Raw genomic sequence first — 20,357 nt, 5'->3', positions numbered from 1 at the left:
ATTAGCATGAAATGTGGTGTATGCAAGTTCCAAAATAACAGATCCTGAAATGTAAACAATGCTTTAACTTTTTGGCCATTATATGATAGCCATGTCCATGCCATGCCATACATTATATGTTCACTAATAATTGGCTTTATAGCATGTGTGTGTAGTCAACTAGATCCGAAGATACCCTTTTGGATTGGACTCAATGAAAATGCATGAGAAAAAAAAACCCGGACTCCACATTTTACTTCTCACGCATGTAACCGGGGCCGATCAGCTTCATGCTGGACCCTCAGCACAGCGTGGTTACTGTGTTTTACAGTATATGCGTGGGATCAATAAAAGGATTGATTTTTGGAATGGCTATCAGGAATTGGAATAATCCATTTGGATACCATCTGATCTCAGGTAAGGAATCTATTTGACCAGTCTTAGGATAATCAGACCCGTTTTCACGGAGATATAAGCTTTTCCCCTATAATGTGATATGGCTGTTTGACTGTAAGAGCGATCAGGAACTGAGAGAATCGATTTTCAGCGCGCGGCACCAGCGTGCACACGTACACATATATTATCGATAATCTAGCGTTTATTTGAAAACGATTCATAAATAGGCCGAAAAATGACAACGTTCTAGAATATTCCAGTACAGGGCGCTTATCATGGAATCTCTTCTTTTTTTCCGTGAAAACGAGGGCTTTTCAAAATGCTATAAAACGGAAATTAACCGATAAAAAACAATCCGCTTCGACAATGTTGACTGGAAATGGGTCATTGATAATGCGACGGGCAGATTAGACACATAGCCATAATTTAAAACCTAGATTAGGCGATATTAACGTTAACATTGAAGCGGATGGTGGGCATTCAAGCACTAAATGCTGGGCATTCAAAGTGTTAAGGACAATGCAAATTAATGAACATCATTTACATGAGTGTATGCATAACATCACAGCATGATAAGGACGTAAATATGCCGGGAATAGCACAGGGCTAATTTCCACCCGTAGTCCTAACATAAAACAAACACAAAACGGACCATACAACGTTCATTCATAAAAACTGACATGACTGACATGTCATGACCACACTAACATGACATTCAGTCAGTACAACATCACTAACATCCCTAATGAGTGCATATTTGGCTGTCTAACAGCCATTTCCTGAGTTGGCCCCTAAAGGTGGACAGGGTGGTACATTCCCTTAAAGGGACCGGAAGGCTGTTCCATTTTCCACTTCCCTTTATCGATAGAACATTTTTGCTGAAGGCGGTCTTTCTAAAATGGACCTCACAATCCCCTCTGGTGTTTGACCTAGTGGCTAATCCAGTGTTCCTTTTCTCGTGGATAAACTCCTTGAGAGGGGGAGGGGCTAATCTGTGCAGCCATTTTATACAAAGCAGGAACTTTTATAACGTCTGAGGTTTTCAAAATAAAAAATTTGATGCTTATCCAGGATTTTTCAGTGGTGGTATGAGTACTGTTTCCTGTCATATACCTTCAATGCTCTGTTGTAAAGTTGTTCTATGGGTTTCATGGCTGTGGCCCCAGTAAATGACCATTCATGACCCCAAGAGGAATGCATCTCCTCTAGCGCCCCCATAAGGCCACATTTATTCTAATTAGCATATTTGCTAGTTCTGCACTCTACAGAGTGGATTCTTCAAGTGTTTTTTATATTATGCTAAATCACCTGGTTTATAGTTTGATCATTTAAGTAATTATGAAAATTACACGTCTCTTATCATGTGAGATTGTAGTGTGTGAGTAGTGTGGGTATGTCTGTCATCTCACAAGTCTAAACCTCACCAATGGTGTTACATTACCGGTGCCCGAGTGATATTTCCCTTTAAGATAAACTGAACAGAGTGGGAAAGGAGGTGGAATGAAACGTCTCTATTATAGTTTATGATAATAATAATAATAATAATAATAATAACAACACAAAATGACGGCTAAAACGTAGAACGGACACATCTTTCGTGGCATCCAGCACGGTCCTGTCCCAAGCCTGACCCTGATTGTCTCTGGACTCAATCACTAGCTGTTATAGTCCCACCCCCTTCTGAATTATGTTTGTGATTGAATAATGAGGTGAAATGGAATGCAGTTCAGTCGAGTTATCAGGCAATGACCCTGACATTCTTTTTCTCCTTCCTTTGGAAATTCTGACTGTGTATGTACATGCTTGTCTCTCTCTCTCTCTCTCTCTCTCTCTCTCTCTCTCTCTCTCTCTCTCTCTCTCTCTCTCTCTCTCTCTCTCTCTCTCTCTCTGTGTGCATTAGCTAGCAGCTGTAGGAAGGGCACCTGCAGGACCAGGGGAACACTAGGAAGGGGGTGTAAAGGAGTGTTTCACTTTGTTTTCCTCTGTTCTCGCTCTCTTGGCTCCCTTCCACTGTTGTCTTTGAATTGTTCCAGAGGATTTTTCCGAGCGGTTGAGCCTCTCAGAGAGTTAATGGCCTTTTCACCGGACGTTAACCGGCTCCCCTCAAACGAGACCCCTGGGAAAGGCCTGTGTGTTGAGAAGTCAGTGGAAGTGGAACTTCTGTGTCTTTGTTCCTTCCACCTTATGTTGCCCTTTCTTTTTTTCATGTATGTAGGAGATAAAAGGGGGCTGGGTTTGGTTATTTTTTAAGGATGAACTCCTTTTAAGAATGTGTTTTCTCTGAGATGGACTGTGCTGTAGAGAGAAGTAGGTTATGTTGCTGATGCTTTGTACCGTGAACAGCTGTGAATGTTATAGTACCTGGATTTGATCTTCAGTAGGTACTGTTTATCATTATTTCTCTCTGCGTGTGTGAGTGTGTGTGTGCATCCGCGCTTGTGTGTGTGTGTGTGTGTGTGAATGCATGTGTGCTCTCACACGTGTTCCCCATGTGGGTATACATCTCTGTGCTTTCATGTATTTATCTCTGTGTGTGTGTGTGTGTGTGTGTGTGTGTGTGTGTGTGTGTGTGTGTGCGTGTGCGTGTGCGTGTGTGTGTGTGTGTGTGTGTGTGTGTGTGTGTGTGTGTGTGTGTGTGTGTGTGTGTGCGTGCGTGCGTGCGTGTGTGTGTGTGTCAAATCTGGGCACCTCTGTGGCTCTCCAAACTGCTAATCACTTCAGGTCTACACTTGTTCTATGTTTGCCATCACGCTGGGGGTTGACATGTACACACAGACCTTCCCAAACGGCATCGGTCAGCCGCATCCTGTACGTGTGTACTGTACATACATTTTAATACGCCATCTCCACCTTTGGCATAGCGGGGCAGGCCTTTGTGTTTACGATTGGCGCTCCTTAAATGTCTTCATTGTTTGATTTGGGCTTGTTTCAACTGCGCTAGCTTACTGTGTGTGGGTGGGTGGGTGTGTGTATCTTCACTGAAATAGTGTGGTTGCCATCGATTCCCTATTGTATTCCATTATTGTTACTATTAGTTGTGTGTTGACGCTTTTATCCAAAGCGATTTACAAATTGTGAACAACAAGTCAACAGGAGGGGTACATCTCTGGCAGCTAAGGGTCAGTGGGATTGTTTGTCAAATAGTGTCGAACGTGAGTGCATAGACATATTAGCATGATATGTAGTAGAATAAGGATAGTAGGCATAATAGTAAAAAGACAGTACTTTCTTTTTTGGGTTACTCCTCCATTTCCTGGTGATAATACTGGTGTCACTTTACTTGCTAGGATTGCTTAGATTAAGTCATTTCTGCACGGTATCTCCTTAACCTTAAAGGGATATCTTTAACCCTGGCCTTGGGTTAAGCTTGGTTACCTTAACCTGTTAAGTGAACCCTGGGTTTAAACCCCGACCAATACGGGCTTAACCCTGCTCCAGAGGCCGGCTACCCTGGGTTAAATTTGGGGATGACCCACGTTGGAATTGGCTTGTGTTGTGTGAAACGCCTGTTAACCTGGGGTGAACTGAACATTCGGCTCTTCGTTCACCTTTTACTTTTGAAGGTTTGGAACACAGAGGGCCGTGTAGACCCCCAACCGTGTACAGAACAATGTGTAGTGAACAAGACCTAACAACACAGCTTGGATCCTGCCATCCAGATCACGCTGTGTGTACTAGAATTCTAGAATAAAACCACATGAACATCATAGCCTGCTTGTTATTATGGTTACCATGATGATACTGGTCAACAAACTTCAGAGTGCTTTTTTCTCTCTCTTTTCTTCTTTAGCTAGCTTACTTTAGCTATAATTAGATCTACAGAACTCACAGTCTCTGTGAGTCGACACTTTGACTTCTTGGTATTTTTCCATGTCTCTGTTATGTTGCTTTGCTACGTGTTAGGATGTGGCCAAGTGGTGGAAAAAGGAGTCTGAGGCAGGTTGTCATCATCACTCAGTGTTTTGTTTTTATTTTCTTCCTTTGTTCACCAGTGGAAAAAGGTCTGCAGCACAACTATATATAACAATTTAACATTTCCATAAAAATAAATGTCATTTGAAAATAAGAGAAAAAAATACTAAACTATTCAACTTTCCAAACAAACAAAATATCACACAACAAACTAGGCCTATTCCCTTCTTATCACAAACCCCCCTCTGTACTCTACCTGGCACATTTGTTACATTCCAGATCTCCCCTCTAGAAAGGTTTTGAACTCTCCCAGCTCTGGTTGGGCAGCCTGGGATTCTACAGAGAACCAAGTGTGGGAGAGCACAGAGACAAACAGGGGATTTGTTACACAATTCAAATAAACATGAACAAAATTATCGACAGCATGTGTTTGTCTTTTATGCATCTGTGCATGGGCTTTACCAGCATACATGTAAGATACAAACAAAGACATGGGCTTTACCAGCATACATGTAAGATACAAACAAAGACATGGGCTTTACCAGCATACATGTAAGATACAAACAAAGACAAAGGCCTACACTAACTGTTTGCCTATCGTGGCCACATGTGGGGACCAGGGCTAAATCAATGAACACTGTTAGGGGTAATAATTGCAATTTGGATAATAATAATTTTTATAATAATAATAATTATATTATAATATAATTCAGATAACCCATTAACCATACACAACTATCCACAATTCTATGCCGGCAAGATGTTATTATAAATAGAAGAGTGGTGTGTGTATGGCCAATGTGCATCTTACTTATAGGGCATAGGATAGCCCCATGACACTACGTAATATAACAAGTTGTATACATTTAAATGTTGGTTCAAATTGCTAGGCTACCATATATATATATATATATATATATATATATATATATATATATATATATATATATATATATATATATATATATATATATATATATATATATATATATATAAAGGCAAATACACTGCCACAGTCAAGAAAGAGTTTATTATTGAATGTTAATGTCTGGAATGTCATTTTTACCAGCTTCAGCTGTATCGTTTGATTTGTTATTTAAGCATTACATCACGCGCAGGAGTGTGTTATAAGAATTAGAGCATGCCTAGGGGTGGTTGTTAGGCCCGAGGCGCAGCCGAGGGTTGTTAGACCCCCCTAGGCATGCTCTAATTCTTATAACACACGACTACAAGTGGTGTAATGTTTTTTATACAATTGCCGAATTCATCCAACCTTATTGCTATACAATAAACACACATTAATTGAAGCATAATGGAGATTTATTCACAAAACCATCTTCAGAAAAAGTAGGCCCAAAAAAAAGAAGTTCCCTCCGTGTCTAGAAGCAGCTGCGAAGCGCTGTGTTTCAAAGCATGCCATCTAACAGTGAAGTTAGCGGTTGTTATTGGATTGATTGATTGATTGATTGATTGAAAATTGTATTACAGATAGACAGTGCTACATCTATACATAGGTTGCTTCAAAGCATGCCATCTAACAGTGAAGTTAGCGGTTGTTATTGGAATGATTGATTGATTGATTGAAAATGTTATTACAGATAGACAGTGCTACATCTATACATAGGTTGCTTCAAAGTAGGGCTGCAACTAATGACTATTTTGGTAGTCGACTAATCTGTCGATTTATTTAAAAAAAAAAATTGCACTACCTATCTTTGTGAAAGTGGCTTCTCAACTCTGGTCCAGCTGAAGACAGAGCAGAGGAACAGATTGTTTCAAGTTCTCAAGTTTCTTTAATAGTTGTCATACAGAAGTACAGAATACTTTCATACAAAATGCTTCTTACTGTTACGCTCCAGAGACTGTGCTAGACAAGATAGTATCAAATAACATAGTATAGCATGTAATTTAGAAGAAGAAAATGAGGTCACAGTGTTCGGTATAGACATATGTACAATGTTCTGAGTTACCATATAATATACAATACTATGCAGTGTACTAATGTACAGTACTATATAGTGCAAAGCAGAAATGGGATGAGGTACAATTTAGGTACAATTTACAGTAAGGTGTACGAGTTGTAATGCAATCCTTCATCAATAAATATAAAGTGTGGGGAGTGGGTGCTACAGTGTGTTTGTTTAAAGTGGGTGTGTGCTATAAAGTGTGTGGAGTGGGTGCTACAAGTCAAGTCAAGAGTTTTAATTGTCACGGCATACAGGTATACAATGAAATGCGGGTGGTCTTGCCCGCAACGATGTGCAATACAGTGGTACATATAATAGAATCAAAAGAAGAAAACAACATTGTGCAGTAACAGGTAGCAGGTAACATGGAGTGACATCTCGGTATCTGTACATAGTTATTTACAGAGCATGTGGGACATGCTAGTTAGCTTTGGTAGTGCAATACACTGTTCCTGTTATTCTAATTTAAAGTGTCCTTTCCTTTGGCCATAAGTGTGCGTGTGTGCGACATGAGTGTGTGCCCGCTCATGTTAAAGTGTTAAGTGGCTGCTCGTGTGTGAGCGTGCACAGTGTGCGTGTCGTGTGTGTGTTCATGTGTGCTTGTGTGTGGACAGTTCAATGTTCTGAGCACTCAATGTTCATTGTTCATGGCTCTGATGGCCTGGGGGAAGAAGCTGAGCCTAAGCCGCTCTGTCCTAGTAGCTGGGGTTCGCAGGCGTCTGCCTGACCTCAGCAGCTGAAACAGGCTGTTATTGGGGTGGTGAGGGTCTTTCATTATCCTGCAGGCTCTGGATTTGCACCTCTTGTTGTATAGAACCTGCAGGGGGGGTAGTGCAATACCCGTGGTACGCTCGGCTGAGCGCACCACTCTCTGTAGGGCCTTCTTGTCCTGTGCCGTGCTGTTTCCATACCAGGCAGTGATGTTTCCGGTCAGGATGCTCTCTACAGCTCCTGAGTAGAAGGACTGGAGTATCTTCCCCGATACTCTGAACTTCCTTAACTGTCTCAGGTGGTAGAGACGCTGTTTCGCCTTCTTTACTACTGTTTCTATGTGTGTTGACCATGTCAGGTCCTCTGAGATGTGGACCCCCAGGTACTTGAAGCTGCTCACCCTGTCCACGGTAGCCCCGTTTATCATCAGTGGTGTGTGTGTCTCCTGCTGTCCTCTCCTATAATCCACGATCAGCTCCTTGGTTTTGCCAATGTTCAGGAGCAGGCTGTTGTCCTGGCACCAGCGTTCCAGTACCTCAACCTCCTCCCGGTAGGCCTTCTCGTCGTTGTCCGAGATCAACCCCACCACCACCGTGTCATCTGCGAACTTCACTATGGAGTTGGAGCTGAACTTGGCCACACAGTCGTGTGTGTAGAGTGAGTACAGCAGGGGGCTCAGAACACAGCCCTGGGGGGACCCGATGCTCAGGGTGATGGTGTTGGAGGTCTGACCCCCCACCCTGACCGCCTGGGGTCTTTCGCTCAGAAAGTCCAGTACCCAGGCGCTCAGGGCGGAGCTCAGACCTAGCTCGATCAGCTTGTCCACCAGTCTGGTGGGGACTATGGTGTTGAACGCTACAGTGTGTTTGTTTAAAGTGAGTGTGTGCGTGTGGATGTGTGTGCTATGTGCGTTTGGTGGTTGTTGTTGTGTAGTGTTCATTGTTCGTTTAGCAGCCTGATGGCCTGGGGATAGAAGCTTCTTCTGAGTCTTTCTGTGCTCGCCTTGAGACTCCGGTATCGCTTGCCTGACCGCAGCAGTTCAAAGAGGCAGTTGTTCGGGTGACTGGAGTCTTTAATGATTCTCTTAGCCTTGCCCTTGCAACGCTTGTTGTAAATGTTCTGGAGGGTGGGGAGCCCCCCTCCAATTGTGCGTTCGGCTGAACGTGTCACTCTTTGTAGTCTGCTTCGGTCTTGTGCAGTGCTATTCCCAAACCAGGAGGTGATGTTGCCGGTCAAGATGCTCTCTATTGTACATGAGTAGAAGTTCTTAAGGATCTTCTGACTGACTTGGAACTTCCTTAAGCGCCTGAGGAAGTAGAGGCGTTGTCGTGCCTTCTTCACAACACTGTCAATGTGTGTGGTCCATGTCAAGTCCTCGGATATGTAGGCTCCGAGGTACTTAAAGCTGTTGACTCTCTCAACCGGTGCCCCGTCGATGCTGAGGGGGCTGTAGTCCTTGACCCCCGACCTCCTGAAGTCCACAATCATCTCCTTTGTTTTGCTGACGTTCAGGGAGAGGCTGTTTTCCTGGCACCATCCCGCCAGGACCTTGACCTCTTCCAGGTAGGCCCTCTCGTCGTTGGCAGAGATCAGGCCCACCACCACTGTGTCGTCAGCAAATTTGATGATTGTATTGCTACTCCGCTGAGCCACACAGTCGTGTGTGTACAGGGAGTAGAGGAGGGGACTCAGAACACAGCCCTGGGGGGCCCCTATGTTGAGGGTGATGGATGAGGAGGTGCAGTTGCCTGCTCTCACCACCTGGGGTCTGCCAGTCAGGAAGTCCAAGACCCACTGGCAGAGGTCATAGTTCAAGCCCAGGTCCCTGAGCTTGGCTATGAGTATGGAGGGGACTATGGTATTGAATGCCGAGCTGTAGTCGATGAATAGCATTCTCACATAGTTCCCTTGCCTCTTGTCCAGGTGTGATGCTGCTGTGTGCATTGGACATTGAGCATGACCTCAGAGTTGCTTTGAGACTCTTGTCAGGACCAAACAACATCCCAAGTTATCCCTGTTATCTGTTATGTTAAGCTAAGAAGTCTTCAGCTGGCTGGACCAGAGCTGAGAAGCCACTTTCACAAAGATAGGTAGTGCAAAAAAGAAAATTATAATATATATTTTTTTAATGACTAATCTACGCAACAATTCCTCGTTGACGATTTTTACTAATCGTTGCAGTAGCTACTTCAAAGCATGCCATCTAACAGTGAAGTTAGTGGTTGTTATTGGAATGATTGATTGATTGATTGATTGATTGAAAACATTATTAACAGATTGGGATTGCAGAATGGGTACTAGGGGTGGACGGTATAAACGGTATACGGTATAAACGGTATCAATTTGCTCTACGGTATGGATTTTGACTATACCTTGTAACCGGTAGAGCAGCTCTAAAATAGCAATGACGTCATGTAACCACAGCGCGACTATTTCACTCGTATTTGCCCCTAAAAATTTATAGAATTAGTCATAGATAATAGATATATGCGAACTGGAAAAAGTTATTTAGGAGCACAGAGGCTTTGCGCAGTGGGCGTGTCAACACGCAATTGTCATTTCATAATAAACACAGAAGCGAACTAGCTCTTCAGCCCTGCGTTGCACACAGCTGTGTGACTTCTCTCGCGAGTCACGCAGTTTCTATGTGTAATGTAAACTGCAACGAGTCCAATGGTCTAACATGCTTTGCATCCTCGCCATTCTGGAATGTCCACGTCGCGCAAAATTTTTATGTAATGTTAACTGTCGATGTGCTGGTAGCCTCGGCAAGCTAACGGTAGCTGGCTCCAGCAGCTTGTCGATGTGCTGGTAGCCTCGGCAAGCTAACGTTAGCTGGCTCCAGCAGCTTGTCGATGTGCTGGAGCCTCGGCAAGCTAACGTTAGCTGGCTCCAGCAGCTTGTTGATGTGCTGGAGCCTCGGCAAGCTAACGGTAGCTGGCTCCAGCAGCTTGTCGATGTGCTGGTAGCCTCGGCAAGCTAACGTTAGCTGGCTCCAGCAGCTTGTCGATGTGCTGGAGCCTCGGCAAGCTAACGTTAGCTGGCTCCAGCAGCTTGTTGATGTGCTGGAGCCTCGGCAAGCTAACGGTAGCTGGCTCCAGCAGCTTGTCGATGTGCTGGAGCCTCGGCAAGCTAACCTTAGCTTGCTCCAGCAGCTTGTCGATGTGCTGGAGCCACGGCAAGCTAACGTTAGCTTGCTCCAGCAGCTTGTCGATGTGCTGGAGCCTCGGCAAGCTAACGTTAGCTGGCTCCAGCAGCTTGTCGATGTGCTGGAGCCTCGGCAAGCTAACGGTAGCTGGCTCCACTAGCAGCCCCCTCCCTCCCTCTCTCTCCCTCTCTCTCTCTCTCTCTGCTAACAATCCTGATTCGATTCTTGAACCTATTTAATTAAAAAGGAAGATATTGATGGACATTAGCTATAGTATAGCTCAGCAGCTGTAACAGAATAACAGCTGCCATACCAGTGTTTTACCCCTTCAGAAGCATTTATATAGACATTTTAAGATAAGTTAATATACCGTGATATATACCGTTACCGTCTATGCTTCAAATTATACCGTGATATACATTTTAGACCATACCGTCCAGCCCTAATGGGTACAATACAGTACAGCTCAATACACACAATTGTTAAGGGGATGCAGACCAGAGAAAGACTTTCATCTTGTTTACATCAGGGTCCCCCATTTTCAATGCATCATAACATATAATTATGACATACATGACATACAGACAGTACTGCTACATCTATACATTTATGACATACCAGATTTACAAATATAGTACTGTTTTTGTAGGTTTTTGATTATGGTTTATTTACATTGAGGTTCTGGGGTCACGTGGAGTGTATTATATATGAAATAACAACCGTCGGCTTTCCTTTTCTAAGCATTATCAGTGATAGAAGTGATTGGGGAATAGTTGCGGGACGCCAAGATGTACCCACAGTAGAAAGCTTCCATGGATCCTTATATTGGTTCTTTTAATACAGCGTTTTTTAAATCACGCGAAACAAATAACCTCTGTTCTTCTTGCAATGCGTTTTTAATTCTTTCATATTATACAGTAGGAAGGGGGAAGAACACTATATCGTGGGTGTTCCTATGACTTGTATTCTGCTTACAGCTTCGAAACTCCACTTATTTCGTTTTACAATGTCAAAGCCTTTTAAATATAATCAAAACATTCCCGTATTTCTGCAATCTTCTGAAATTTGCATGCCATTGTATAAAACTGTTTTAGGTCACACCCTCTCTCTGAGCACAGCCTAATCTCAGTATGTTGAGGGGGCGTGGCCTTCTGTTCATTGAAAGGAGATGTCAAGTAATTAGCGTCATGATACATGAAGCATCAAATGTAAACAAATTCATGGAACAAATGAGATTGGTTGCTTGTTGCTATACAAACTAGTCTCATAACTTTTTTTGTGGACCAGCTGGCTGATTATCCTTTACAACTACTGACAACAGACAGACTGATTGATGGGCCAATCAGAGTAACCCGAGTAGATGACGACATCTTTTCAGGAACGTGATTGGCTATCTGAAACGGTTTGGTTATGATGACACCCGGGAGGATAGTTTCTCAAGAGAGATTACCGTAATTTTCGGACTATAAGCCGCACCTTTCCCCCCCATTTTTCGACCCTGCGGTTTATATACCGGTGCGGCTTATATGTGACTCGACGTGACTAAACCCGAAAATGTAAACATCGAGATATTGCTTTTTTGACTGCATTGAAATGTTATTTATCTGTTCCCTTATTTGATAAACTTAATACAACTTGTAAATTAGTTAATTCTTGTTATTTGTCCGACAGTATTGTGTCCCAATGCTAATTACATATGGTAATTAAACATTAAAACACCTGCGGCTTATAGTCCAGTGCGGCTTATATATGTACACATCATTCAATTTGGCTGCTGCGGCTTATATTCAGGTGCGGCTTATAGTGTGAAAAGTACGGTAAGTCATATTTGCACAATACTCACACTAGAACATGTTGTGTGACTTCACACTGACATGCCTTCTGTTAATCAATGCAACAAGATTGAACAACACCATGTTCGTTGTACTGTTCTTTAAGGGTACAGTACACAAGCCCTCCCCTACTCAATCAGATTGCATTGAAATCAGCAGGATGCACAGTACATTAGCCTAATCCAAGCATCCAAGGACAGTCCCCTCTTTTTCCTCTCTCCCTCTCTTTCACTTTCTCCCTCCCTTTCTCTCTCTCCCTCTCCCCTTTCTCTCTCCCCCTCTCTCCCTCTCTCTCTCTCTGTCAAAAAATTAACAGTATTGCCAAAGCAGTTTACAACATATTAAAATGTAGATGTCAATACAAAATGTTTTATGGTTTCTTAAAATTAAACTTGAAAATATGAAACAAGCCAATTAGCAGTTTAATACAGTAATTATGTAATTATTTTACAATCTTTTTTACATTAAGTCACAACACTGTCCCTCAGGCTATGGCATGCTGATACATACTGGGCAGCTAGTCCAGTAGTGGCTCACTCCCCAAGGATGACTTAGATTTGTAAAGAAACGTTCTGTACATTTTAAAAGGAACGACTGTTTCTATATAATCTCTCTCTCTCTCTCTCTCTCTCTCTCTCTCTCTCTTTCTCTCTCTCTCTCTCTCTCTCTCTCTCTCTCTCTCTAGGAGGAGGTGTTTGGTGAAGGACGAGTACGTCTAGGGATGATGGAGCCCGCTCTGACCGCACGTGACCGGGTGGGGGTGCAGGACTTTGTCATGTTGGAAAACTACACCAGCGAGGCGACCTTCATAGAGAATCTACGGCGACGCTTCAAGGAGAACCTCGTCTATGTAATAACAACTAGAGCTATATATTAAAAACACATCAGTTTGAAGTAGGGCTGCCTCCGCAACTAAGTAATTCAAGTAATCATAGGTCTTCATCAACTAATTGTCATAGTCATGATTGCCAAAGTCTTTCCTTACATTATTGTCCTGCAAAGGGGTAAAAAAGAAAATAAGATAACAAGCCATCGACTAGAAATCAAATCAAATTTGTAAGGCCCGACAACACACGTTAATGTCCGGACACGTCTTCTTTAAACAAGTCAAAAAGAAACATCACAACAAATCAAGAACAAACAAAATAGAAATGTTTTGATCAACTAAGACCCAATAAAATCATTGACTAATTAATTATGAAAGGACAGCCATAGTTCAAAACATTCTAAAGGGCATTTACCACTCAGTTTAATGATGAGAACAATGGAAGAATTCAATGGAAGAATTCAAAATACCAGTTTCTGACAGAAGAATAATTGCCAACTTATACTGGAGGCAGAAGGCTAATGTTAGAATAGGAAAGGAGAAATCAAGAGACTTCCCGGTGGAGAAGGGTGTAAGACAAGGATGCATCTTGTCCCCTGTACTCTTTAATATGTACAGTGAATCACTGATGAAAAAAGGTCTGAGAGGAGGGAAAGGAGTAAAACTTGGCGAAGAGAACATCACCAATATAAGATACGCTGATGACACCGCTATAGTCTGTAACTGTCAAGAAGATCTACAGGACATGATGAATAAGCTGAATGTCGAATGCAAAAACTATGGAATGTCGCTAAACACAAAGAAAACTAAAGTAATGATCATTGAAAAAACACCAGGAACTGTTTGTAAAATACAGGTGGATGGAGAAAAACTTGAACAAGTGAAGGAGTACATGTACCTTGGAAGCTGGATCAGTGAAGGTGGAAGAGCTAACATGGACATTAAGAGAAGAACCGGAATTGCAAAGGGCGCATTCTGGAACCATAAAGAATTATTGAGAAGAAACATAAGTTGAAAAACGAAGACCAGGATTTTGGAAACGTATGTTATGTCAGTCTTTTCATACGGAGCAGAAGCATGGACGCTGAATGAAGAGGCAAAGAGGATGATAGACTCTTTTGAAATGTGGACGCTGAGGAAGATGCTGAAGATAACATGGAAGGATAAGATCAAGAATGAGGAGGTACTGAGAAGAGCGGATATGCAAGGAGGACAGCTGCTGGAGAGGTTGAAAAAGAGAAAGATGGAGTTGTGCGGGCATGTTCTGAGAGGATCCAGCGGGGAGATGTTCAAGAAGGTGGTGATGGGGAAGGTGGATGGAAAGAGAGGAAGTGGAAGACCAAGAAGAGGCTGGGTAGACGACGTCTGTGATTGGAGCGGAGTGAGAGGCGGAGTCACGGAGTTGGAGAGAAGAAGTGGGGACAGAATGGGTTGGAGAGTGATAGGCAACCTTCGGAACGAAGAAGCCACCTAATGATGATGATGTTGGGTCTGTGGGACACAAACATTAAAGAGAAATGATACAATGAATATCTTTTTTTAACCTGAGACTAACCTGGCCTTGGCTCATTTTATGTGAAGAACATGTAAAAGAACACATTTTCATTGAGTGCACCCCCCCCCCCCCCCTTTACGTATTTATATTACATACTTGGTTTTCGGGTCTGTAAATTGTAGGGGAAAACAAATAAACATGATACAAATTAAACAAAAAGGTTCACTATGTAACTTCACTGTCTGCCCACCTTGTTTCATTTATATTTTGCAAGATAAACATGATTTATTCCATTCATGTCTTGATTATAATGAATGGTTGTTATTCCATTGTTTTTTCTTCTTAGTTTTCTTTCACATTTTATCACAAAAAAACAAATGACATTTTTATTAATAAATGTGATCTAGAATGTGGACAATATTAACCATAATATATGCTGTCTAGATTGCTTGTAATAGTCATTTGTTAAGTATTTTACATCAATTGTTATGGCTCTATTGTTTTAAAATCTCAATAATGTTGTGGGTTCACCAGACGCGTGAACATTGGATGAGTAACAATTAGGGATGTCCGATATTATCGGCCTACCGATATTATCAGCCGATATTGGCATTAAAATGTAATATCGGAAATGATCTGTATCGGTAATTTTTTTTTTTTTTTTTTTATTATTATTATTTTTTTTTTACATTTATTTAACCTTTATTTACCCAGGCAAGCAAGTAAGAACACATTCTTATTTTATTTATTGTGAAAAGTATGCATAATGTTGTGTTTTTGGGGCGGGATACCCCGCATATCGGTTGATATCGGTATCGGAAATTAAGAGTTGGCCGATATCGGTATATCGGATATCGGTAAAAAAAAAAAAAGCCAATATCGAACATCCCTAGTAACAATCATGTGATGTCTTCAGGTATATAAAGTCTGGACCTGCTCCATAGACAATGAATGGGAGACTGGTTTTGTGGACCCACAGAATGTTTGTCTTAGTGTTTATACTCAAAATGAGCTTCATTCTACTAAAACTTGTATGTGTTGTATGTTAGAGCGATACTCTGTTGTATGTTAGAACTTTGTAAAGAAACTCAAAGTACTAAGAGCGATACACTGCTCTGTTATTATATATTTTTTATTGAACAATCTTATCACAATTTTCTACTGTCCATTCTATTTGATTATTTTAGCCATTTTAAACTGCACTTTTTAATCTAATCTACTCTATTTTATTATTTGTATTACTGAAGAACTGTGATTTGCCTTACCTTGCTCGCTTATGCCTGTATTTTTTACTGTTGTGAAGCACTTTGAACTGCAACCTCTGTATGAAAAGTGCTATACAAATAAAGTTATTATTATTATTATTATTATTATTATTATTATTATTATTATTATTATTATTATTATTATTATTATTATTATTATTATTATTATTATTATTATTATTATTATTATTATTATTATTATTATTAAAACAACATGGCAACCTTCCTGGGTGCTCCAACCTTTACCATTTCTCCCAATTCATTCTCTATGGAGCAGACTTCATAGCCGATGATCTCACAAGTTTCTGGCTTTGGGAGAGAGTTCCTCACGTTCATGTATATGGATTGTACTGTCCCGGGCCATAGGAGTCATATGAATTATTACTTAAATTGGGTAGTGTTCCCCCTTTTAGTCGCTGTGTGGAGACAGAGTGATATTGATAAGATTGGGTGAGTTGAATGCGTTGTCCTGTCTCCCCTCAGACATATATTGGCTCGGTGTTGGTGTCGGTGAACCCTTACAAAGACATGGAGATCTACTCCAAGCAGCACATGGAGCGCTACCGAGGCGTTCCCTTCTACCAGATCTCGCCTCACATGTGAGTCCCTGCCATTTTCTTTATTTCTTTTCAATATCTGAAATAATAATGACTCTTAGCTGCCAGAGTTGTACCCTTCCTGCTGACTACCTTAACTGCCAGAGTTGTACCCTTCCTGCTGACTAACTTAGCTGCCAGAGTTGTTCCCTTCCTGCTGACTTGTTGGACAGTACTAGTAAGTCGCTTTGAATAAAAGCGTCAGCTAAATGACTAAATATAAATGAAAATGTAAAGCCCTTTTGGCAATCTGTTGTGTAGGCTATGGTCCATGTGCAAGGAATTGGGTATGTTTTATTTGTTCAGTAGCTGTTTCTCTCATGGTGCGGTGTGGGCTATACCGTACGTTGCAAATTGTGGACACTCATGGACAGGGCATCTGTTAGCCTACTTACAAATTGATGACACAAAACGGCAGCGCCTAGGTGCGCTCTTGCTGAATAGTCAATTCACCTAATTATACTCGCAGAGCAATGTTTGATTTGAATATGGGATATATGTTTACCTACTGATAATTATTGTCCCGGTCGCCATCTTTGGGGGGTTACCTTACCTAACATCAATTGCATTGAGAAATAGCTAAAACTGCAAAATTTACAAATATGGAGGTAGGGTTGGAGAAAAAGAAGGGTGGAGATTTCTCTCCCATGACGGTTGTGACATTTTCAGTGGCAGCTGTTCACACAACAAGACTTTCAAACCAACTTGTATTAAAAAAAAATCAGTGACAGTGAGACTACTGTGAGAGCCATGAAAGAAAAACTGAATCTTCTGATGTTATTACAGCTAGAATTCTTTTTTAAATAACTTCATATGAACTTCTGATCTATGTTCAGACTTAACTAATTTACTGTCTTAATATTATGGAATCCTCAGCTCAGGGTTCTGGAATGTTGAGCCCCCAGCCTGCCTTGTCAACATTATACATTTAATTAACTTTGAAAACCCTTGTCACTTTTACTATAAATCATGTATTCTTGAGGTTTTAAGACGTATAATTGACCAAATAAATTATTGAAGCTTATTGCTAACATTCATATAATTATCTATTGTTCTAGAGGTCGACCGATTAAAAATGAAGGACGTTTTACAAACTATCAGTATCTGCTGTTTATGTTACAGATTTCCTAGTGGGCTTTTTAAGCTAGTGATAAGATATAATAAGATATAAGATATAATAATAATAATAATAATAATAATAATAATAATAATAATAATAATAATAATAATAATAATAATAATAATAATAATAATAATAATAATAATAATAATAATAATAATACTGGACTTTTGAAGAAGTCTTTATTCATCATGCAGTGACACACACATGCGATGGGCGGCACACACAGGAACACACACATGCAATCTTTTGGGGTCGCCGATGAAATTGAGTCCCGTCGTCCTTCCCCCCAAGGGCAGCCGGGAGCAGATAAGGGCTTGCGGCGTGGCGCTGCGCCCGGGGAGCAATCCAAGTGCTCCTGTCTGTCTTCGTCAGGGACGTGACAGCGTTAGTGATCTGTTGTGCATGTTTTTCCATTGGGTTTATCTTATCGGGAGGGGAAACCCTTGCGAGCACGGGGAGAAAATGCAAACTCCACAGAGAAAGGCCCGGGAGATACCCCACCTGGGTACCTGGCAACGCAGAAACCTGGTCCCCAAGCGGGAATTGAACCCTGGACCTTATAGCTGTGAGGCGACAGTGGTAACCACTACACCACCGTGCCGCAGATACTGGTATCATATGATACTAGAGATCTTTTGAAATCCAAAGGTACCAGCCATGACATGTCTAGCTTACTGGCAAAGGGGGTAGATTTGGTCAAAAGTTCAAAGTTAAGCTATTTTAAGATAGCTTAAGGCCCAGTCCACACGATCACGGGTATTTTTGACACCAAGGTTTTATAATTATTCAAAAAAAAATAAACCTCCGTACACACACAGTGGTTTAAACTGATGTAATATACATGTAGTACAATGCCAAAGCAATAGGTGGCGATGTAGTTCAAACACGAAGGCCATTTTCAACCAATCAGAAGGGTTGAACGCGTCACTACACGTCCTGCTCAAAACAGAAACCCGCCATCTTTAAATTACCTCGCGTGAACCATTAGCAACATAGCATGTATTTGCAGCAAGAAACAAAGTGCAATAAAAGTGCAATAAACAAAAAAGGATACATTCACTGCGTGTTCTGCCTCATTTGTTGATGAAACAAAACCAACATCAACACAATTTACCACCAAGAGCGGAGAGTTTAGTCTCACAAAAAGATTGCTGATGTTGTTAGCTTACATGCTAAGGTTATCGGGATTTCCATTATAATAGTTAGCATTGTGGCTAGCGTACATTAGCGTAGTAACGTTAATGCTAGTAGAATGAATGGATGAAAACGTTATTTAACAGATTGCAGAATGGGTACAATACAATACGGCTCAATACAAACAATTGTGAAGGGGATGCAGACTGTTATAGTTTGGACTGGGTTCCTTATAACAATAACTTGACAACACACATGAGCTTAGTTGGTAGCCGCAGCTTCAGGTTTACTCTGAGCGTCAGGTCAGGAATGCGACAACAGACATCATCAGTCGATCACAACACTCTTCAACACAGACGATACGTTTTGAACAAAAGTTTGTTACAATCATTTTCATATAACGCTACTTGGGACAGCTCTGCCGTAAACACTGGAAATAATCTCGGTTACTATGTCCACACGCAACCAATGCAACCGGGGTGAGTCCAAAACTCCACCCTGGACTCCGGTTGCAAAAACCCGGTTGCATGTGGACGGACAGTGCAACTGCGCACATTCAATCACGGTTACATAAAACCCCGTGTTTGTGTGGACAGGGCCTAATATAAGTTTGATGGGAGGAAAATGCCATGGCCATTTTCAAAGGAGTCCCTTGACTTCTCACCTCAAGATAATTTGAATAAGAATGGGCTCAATAGAACCACACAATAGTGCTATTTACAGTCAGGCTAATGTGTACTAGTCACATGCAGAGTTAGCCCCAAACCAGGCAATATAACAACTTGTATTCATAAAAGGCTGTTTTAGGTGACAGATAAAGCCCTACTTAGAACTCTGGCTAGATGTTCAGAATCCTGGTGACGGTCGGAGCTCAGGGCAGTTAATGAGCTGCAATACTTATTTTCTGACAGTATTCCTCACATTTTCAAAACGTCTTATGGCCACCTGCTACCAGAAGTTCTTGTTGGTCCTTGGTGTCCTACTCAATCAACCCTGCGCCACCAGCAGAGTCTGTTATTACATAATTTATTTCCTTTGTTAACAAGACCCATACCGTGTTTTAGCTCCACCTATTTTATAAAAAAAAATTATATAATGTAGTTGGAATCTAGTAATGCATCCATGCACATGTAGCGGAGGTACCGCGAGTATATCCAGTCACGACGATGGACTTCAAGTGTTGTGGCACGTAGCGGTACTGCGAGTTACCTCTTGGTATAGCGGTCTGTGATGTATCATGTCGCCCGTGGTGCGGGCGCTCCGGGTTGAAAACTCCCTCGGGGGCGGGGCATAGAAGTTTAACACACAACGCAGAGATGGCAATACGAGACCGGTTACACACAATAATAATAATAATTCCTTACATTTATATAGCGATTTTCTAGACACTCAAAGCGCTCCCCACAATGTAGGGTGGACAATGCCTCCTTCACCACCACTGGCAGCACCCAACCTTGGGCTATGCAGGCTCAATGGCTGCCATACACTGGCACCAGGCACACATCACACTACACAATGGCTGAGGAGAAAGGGTTTGATACCAGCCAATTAAGGGGAACGGATGATTAGGTGGCCTTGATGTCAGAGACCTGATTGGGAATTTGGCCAGGAACGTCGGGGAACCCCCTACTCTTTGCGATAGACGTCCTGGGTTCTTTAATGACCGAGATTCAGTCAGGACCTTGGTTTAGCGTCTCATCCGAAGGACGGATGATTATTTTGTTCATCAAATATCTTAGTGACAATTAGAGTGTGCCAGTAAGGCAGTGAAATGTTAATACGCAATGTATTTACAATGATCACTTCGGAAAAACAAGAGGCTTTGGTCTTGAGAGAAGGGGAGAACATTGTTTGTTTACATTGGCTTCTTGCTGCCCTCTAGTGGTTGGAAAATAATTTAACCCTTGCACTGAAGAACCATGTAATTCTGAATGAACACAACACTCCAACTTAACATCTTTAGATAATAAAGT

The 20,357-nt window shown here is 41.6% G+C and overlaps 1 protein-coding gene across 3 annotated transcripts in view; it reads left to right on the top strand.

Moving 5' to 3' along the window:
- The window catches only part of LOC311233199 (unconventional myosin-Ic-like), a 66,754-nt gene that overhangs the window by 7,272 nt on the left and 39,125 nt on the right, over nt 1–20,357 (top strand). For 2 of the 3 annotated variants that reach the window (XM_084320126.1, XM_084320125.1), the window contains exons 3-4: nt 12,631–12,795; nt 16,015–16,130. In XM_084320126.1, the coding sequence (XP_084176252.1) occupies nt 12,631–12,795; nt 16,015–16,130 (281 nt within the window). Of the gene's footprint in view, nt 1–2,678; nt 2,757–12,630; nt 12,796–16,014; nt 16,131–20,357 lie in introns of those variants that run through there. The other variant, XM_084320127.1, reaches the window with a different exon arrangement.

Source organism: Notolepis coatsorum, assembly GCF_963971535.1.
Source record: "Notolepis coatsorum genome assembly, chromosome: 8".
Classification (NCBI taxonomy): Eukaryota; Metazoa; Chordata; class Actinopteri; order Aulopiformes; family Paralepididae; genus Notolepis; species Notolepis coatsorum.
The sequence above is the reverse complement of the archived record's forward strand: the minus strand, read 5'-3'. Positions and strand labels throughout refer to the sequence as shown.